The 6,535-nt window shown below is 35.4% G+C and overlaps 1 protein-coding gene across 1 annotated transcript; it reads right to left on the bottom strand.

The window, feature by feature from the left end:
* Nucleotides 1–4,154: 4,154 nt before the first annotated feature.
* Nucleotides 4,155–5,053, bottom strand: LOC137719565 (uncharacterized). The gene is made up of 3 exons (XM_068458603.1): nucleotides 4,892–5,053; nucleotides 4,720–4,812; nucleotides 4,155–4,652 (listed from the first exon to the last, which is right to left on the bottom strand). The coding sequence occupies exons 1-3, from the start codon at nucleotides 4,905–4,907 to the stop codon at nucleotides 4,450–4,452; spliced, it is 312 nt and encodes a 103-aa protein (XP_068314704.1). The 5' UTR covers nucleotides 4,908–5,053; the 3' UTR covers nucleotides 4,155–4,449.
* Nucleotides 5,054–6,535: the final 1,482 nt, after the last annotated feature.

Raw genomic sequence — 6,535 nt, 5'->3', positions numbered from 1 at the left:
TTTACACAGAATTAGGAAGCTTATTTTATCATGCATGCAAGTTCAAGTTCCACAGTCCATTAATCATGCCTATCCAACTAACTGCCCTCCAAAAACTTGTCCGAATTGTGGCGTATCTTGCAAAGTAATCCCTTGAAATATGTTTACCTTAGGAGGGGCAAAAAAGAATAGAATCTTATCAACCAAAACAATTCTTTATATATGCTCGTATTACAAGTTTTACTCAGAATAGTTCCAAAATGCAGTATACATTTCTATTCATAAAGAACAAAAATCTAGAATCACTTTACATCTGGCATATTCAGAGCAGAAATAAATGTATAAGAGAAAAATTTTGGTAGAAAAATACTTCAATTGGATCCAGATGCAATATATTTTCAATAAGAGAGCATGTCTTTTGAGATTTATCAGCATTTCAGATTGATTTTGGCTGCAGCAGAGTGCAATTCTCATGGGCTAGCTGTGAAATCCCGTTCCCGGATTTCACTGTTATAATCTACACATTGTTATTATTGAAATTTTATGTTATTTTTGGGAATTTATATTAATTTATTTGAATTTAGATTTTAATCAAACCAGTTGCGAAATTTGAAGTTTGGAAATTAATTATTTAAAATCCGTAAATCTTTCGAGGTCACAATTTATATTTCTGAATAGAGCTCGATCTCACAAACGTATAGACGAAAGCCGTTTGCGAGTCCGGATTATAACGGTATAATTATGGACGTTTGAAGTTGGTTATTTAAAGGTAATTAAATTATTTGAACTCCCACTTGTAGGAAGACTAACTAATCAGCCTTAAGTAAAGAGAGAAAGGGACCAATCAAATTAAAAGGGGATGGAGGACCAATGAGAAATCAGAAAAGAAGAAGAAAAAAAAAAAAGAAAAAAAAGAAGGGGGAGTAGCCTTCCCGTCGACCCACACCCACCGCGAGCTCCCATTTTCCAAGGCCGATTCCGGCCAACTCCGGTGGAGATTTTCGACACCACCACCACCATCTTGGAGCTCTCATTCCCCTCTACAAAACCCACCCATGAACCACCTTGATTAACCACGGTATGTGGCGGTTTGAGGCCACGAAAGTCGACGAAAATCAATAGTACTTTGACCACCTTTTTCAATTTTCCGACAAATCGGTAAAGCAAAGGCCAATGTCACCCCTTGGGCTTTGTAGTCCATCATCCCAGAAGAAAATCCCAACCAACCTTGACCCCGTTGGAGCACTGTAGACGACGAATCGACGTCGGGAAGTTTTAGGCACCCGTCAGCTTTGTGGGTAAAATTGACCCCCTTCCGTCCACTTTTGGACTTTGTGGCAGGTATGAAAGTTGTTTCTCTCTTTGAGATCTCCATTCATGTAAATTTTGTTAATTTTTGGAAATAGTTGGATTTTTCAGGCGAGTCGGGACGACCGACTACCACCCATGGTGGCACATGCAGCGGCGCATGGCCAGGGGGCCGTCGATGTCACTCTTAGGCTAAATTAGATGCCTTGAGCTCAATTTTGGTAATTGTATGACATAGGTTGATGGTTGGAACTTAAATTCTTTACGATACGTTAATTGGTAAAAATGTGAATCGACGATCCGACCGTTGGATCGTCACCAAACTTTAACATATGTGATATGGTTATTACCTTGATTTCTTATATTGATATCACCTGTGAATATGATTTGGTTTTATAATGTGATTTCCATTGAAATGTGATTATATATATATATATATATATATATATATATATATATATATTTAGCCATAGACCTATGTTTATTAAACATGATTTGGCTTGTGTACTAATGATTATCGTGATATGTGATTTGGTGTGCATATTCGAAAGGTGGTTGATTTACATAAATGGTATGATATGATGAAATGTGAGTGACCTTAATATATGTGAATATGAAATGGTTTTATAGTTATGTTTCCTATAAATTGTTAAGTTTTATATTTAGCCATCAATGTAGTTATATGAAGTGGGATTTGATGTGCATATTGGAAATATGGTTTGTTTGTATGATTGGCTTGATTTGATGAAAGGTGAGGGCTAGTGGTGGATCGTTAACCCATTGTCATGGGGTTTGTTACTTCGAAACATGTGTCAACGCTCGTTTCATTATTTCATTTCTTGTTTCGTTGAGCTTTTATAACTTGAGTAACTTGATTCATGTGTTGTTTCATTGATTGGTTGTTATGCATTGTGCTCCACGATTCCGTTGAGTGATGGTCCGGAATCGTGTCCTGGTTCGGATTCCGTTGAGTGGTGATCCGGAATCCTTCCTACTCCACTCCGCGATTCTGTTGAGTGATGGTCCGGAATCCTTCCTACTCCACTCCGCGATTCCGTTAAGTGATGGTCCGGAATCGTATCCTAGTTGGGATTCCATTGAGTGATGGTCTGGAATCCCTCTTACTCCGCGATTCCGTTGAGTGATGGTCCAGGATCGCATCCCCCTTGGGTTTCATTGAGTTTGGATTGAAATAGCTTCAAAGATGTAGACTTCGAACGAACTGTGTCGCTCTAACCCTACTTTTCATTGTGTATGAGAATATGGTTGTGAGATGTTGCGATTGTTTCAAACGAACCGTTGGATGTTTGGGTGACCCCCTTGGAGTTTTCAAAAGTTTGGTATTGATTTCTTATGAATGATTTATATTCAAGGTTTATAAATTGTGATTGATCGCTGGTTTTATTATTGTATCACATGCTTATATTATTGTCACTCACCCGAGCCTCGCAGCGTATCTGAGTGCCTGAATTGCTAGTGCACCAATCCCATAATGTAGGCATTGACTTTACATATGACAAGTCTGGGTAGATTACGAGAAAACCGCTTGATATTTTGGTTCCGTTGAGTGGTCCGGAACCCGATGTTGTTGGATTTCGTAGAGTGGTCTGGAATCCTTGCTCTTGTTCATTTCCTTAAGGTGATCTTAGAATCCTAAATTTGAGTGGATAGCAATTACCCACAATAGATATTGTGAATATAAATTAGAATTACCATGTTTATTACTCATAATCCAAGTGGGGAATTATATAGAGTTCCTTGGTTAAATTCGTGAAATGTTTTGTTATCGCATTACTTGATTAACGTAATTAAATGCTAAGATTGTGCATCTTGATTCACGAATTGATTAATTGACGGGATTGTGGAATGACGTTGGATATGAGTGTTGTTATTATGATTATTTTAGTTGATTAATATTTCTAGAGAATAATATTGTGCTTTGTTAATTTTTTAATATGTTACACGCTATGAATTGTGATTTTATGTGGGAACGTGATGATTTATGTGATGGATGAAGTGGAAATGTTATTCGTCTTGTGGGATTATTATGTTGGATATCATTGTTATTGTTATGACTAGATTTGTTGCTAAATATGACGAGAGAATATGATTGTGCTTCGTCATTTATTCTTTGAAGGATTGCACGATATACATTGTGATATTTTGTTGGGACATAACGACTTATGTGATGAATGCTCGAGTATAGTGAAATGGTGAACTACAAAGGGCTTGATCCCTATTGAGGATACGTAGGCAGTCTAACGAGGAGGTTAGATGCAGCCATAAAATATTTGGAAATTACTATGCAATTTGGACCTTGAGTGGTGATTTATTCATATCCCGGAGACGGGGTATGTTAGATATACGAGTATTTGGTGACGTCAAGTGTTGATCCTGGACGTATGTCAGGATCGGGGCGTGACACTAGCACCAAGAAAATCAGCTGCCACAAGTAAGAACATGTCAGAAACCACTGTTATCATACATAAGACAGCATTTTAAAGGAAAATCTTGTGAGCTTGAGCAACCAGATAGATAACGTTGTCACAGAAAAACAATAAAAGAGGATTGCGAAGTTGCCCCTATCTATACCGCCCAATCTACTATTAAAGCCCAGGCTTGCGACTTATAATCTCTAAGCAGACAAAAAGGAAAAATGAAAAGCTAAGATATAATATTTATATTTCAACTACCTTAGATAAAGCAATCATTTGACACTTATAATTCCAGCTACATATTACAAATCATAGGCCAATGCCTCACAATCTGTCATCCAAAAATCTTAAGTACAAAGATTGATCATTTGTAGCCTAAACCAAAATACAACTTTATCCAAAGTAATCAAGGACAACTACCTGTGTCTGGTTTCATGTCAATACCTCAACTAATATCGCATCCAATTAAACTACAGTAACAACATACTGAACGTGGAAATCCATGTACCATTTGACAATATCAAATCAAGCAATCTCTAAAGATCAGAAACAGATTGTAGAAAGTAGAAACCCTATCTCAAATCATATGCTTAAAAACAGTTAAACAATTCTCAGTGCCCCACAAAAAGCGTATTGAAAAGTAACCAACTTCTTAATTTCAAAAACGGGAAAGATAAAAATGAGTTCCCAGTTCTCACCATAACCAAAATAACATATCGTTTCAATTTTATCTCGGGTCGATTTCCTTCATCATCATTAGCAGAAACAGTAACTTCAGCCTGTGTAAGCAGCCTACCGAATCAGACTCCAGCTCACCGACTTCCAATTCAACTAACCAACAAGCAATCAAATCAAAGTAACCTCTCCTTCCAATATGAAGTAAACCCGTCCCCAGTTTCGGCTTCGCGAACAACACACTCCTTACAAAAACTATACATACACAGTATTATATACGTATCTGCACATAAAGTATAAGGATTTACTGATAGAAACTGACCGTAGTGTTTGACGATGACGAGCTGGGCGATTTTCTTGAGAGAGGAGCTGGGGAGCCTCTGAAGCAGAGGAACGGAGCTCAGGAACTCAGTTACTGCAAAATGCGCACACATAGAGAAGCATGCTCAGCGATTGAGTAGACAAAATCGAAATTAGGGTTCTTTGCGACGAACCTGATTCCGAGTCCATGGTCTGAAATCGGCGAAGTTTGAAGTGGTTTGCCGATCGTTTCACCCGCGAAAATGGACAGAGAAGGATTTGATTGGCCAGACAAAGCGGGTTGCTATATACAGTTGATGGTTACGGATCTGATGGGTCGCGGTGTTTTCGTAAAATGTGTTCATTTCAGTGCTAGGGAAAAATAATAGGAAAACGGAGAGTAATGTTATTTTTATTATAATTTTATATCATATTTTTTTATCATATTAGATGACAGGTGTGTTGGACAAGTTATATTATTTAATTTTAATTTTTTTATTAATTAAAATACTTAAATAATCTTAAGTGGTAGAAGAAGACTTATCGTATACCACAATCATCATTTAATTAACAATTTTTTTTATTAATTATTGATTAATATTTTGAAATTAAATGCTAATTAATTTATATAATGTAGTTGTCTACATCAGATATTATTTAAAATAATATATAATTATGATATAAAAATACGATAAGAATAACATTAATTATTCGAAAACAGATGATGGACCGGTCCCTACTTGATTATTGCTATTTCCGAGGCCGGAGAAAATGACTATGACGTCATTTATGGAAACTTGTTGTCTTCTTTCTAATTTATTTAAAAATATGGAGTTTTTCACATTTCGTACTGTGATCTAGCATTCCTCTTCATTTGAAAGTTCTTAAGTTCGAATATCGTGGATAGCGAATTTGATACCAAATTAGATTGTTCATTATGTAGTTTAATTAGCCGAACTCCCCATACTCTTAGTATAAAATATATGATTGTATACAAAAAAAAAAAAAAAAATCTGAAGTTTCTGATGAGTTGTATAATTTGATTTAGATGATCTTTTTTCTCCATGGTTGCAAACGATCTCAGATCAAATAAACTATTTTTTACCAACGTTTTGAATCAAATAAATAACGAATATTTCATTTTATAACAGAGCCAATTGTATAACTTGAATGATAGAGGCCAGGAAATAAACAACAATAACAAACAAACAAACAATCATACACCTCTCACTGGGATGGTCATTCTTCATCAGAAACTTCGAATACAATTCCTTACAACTTTGATCTCATCTACTAGATGACCATTCACTCCTCTATCAGCTTCTTCATCTACAAGAAAATTCTTAAAAAATTATTCACAAGCACTTTTTTATGTCATGTTTTTTTTAATCTTGTAGTCGAAATAAAGTTGAAATATTATGCATTCCAATTTACGCATGTGTTTACTAATTAATATTATAATTTATATAATGAAAACGCAAGTGAAAGTTACGCAATATTACCTTCTATAGAGATGAGAGAAATACATTTGGGATTTGAAGAAAAGTCAAAATTTATAAATTAATAGCACAAACAAAAAAAATTAAAAATTTCAAAATTTCTTGTGGAAAAAAATTACACTTTGAACTATTTAATAGGGAATCAGTAACAATTTTGCACAAAAACAACCTGAATGGTTAAGTTGATATATCAAGTTAACCACCATTTTCTCCACGTGACACTTCATGTTCTCAATGTTTGCTTACATAAAAATTGGTGTCATGAATTTATGTATGTAGCCCGAAGATGAGGTTTTATTATTTTTGAGCTATATTATGGAATTTGGCCCCTGTCTATGT

Source organism: Pyrus communis, chromosome 16 (genome assembly GCF_963583255.1).
Source record: "Pyrus communis chromosome 16, drPyrComm1.1, whole genome shotgun sequence".
Classification (NCBI taxonomy): Eukaryota; Viridiplantae; Streptophyta; class Magnoliopsida; order Rosales; family Rosaceae; genus Pyrus; species Pyrus communis.
The sequence above is the reverse complement of the archived record's forward strand: the minus strand, read 5'-3'. Positions and strand labels throughout refer to the sequence as shown.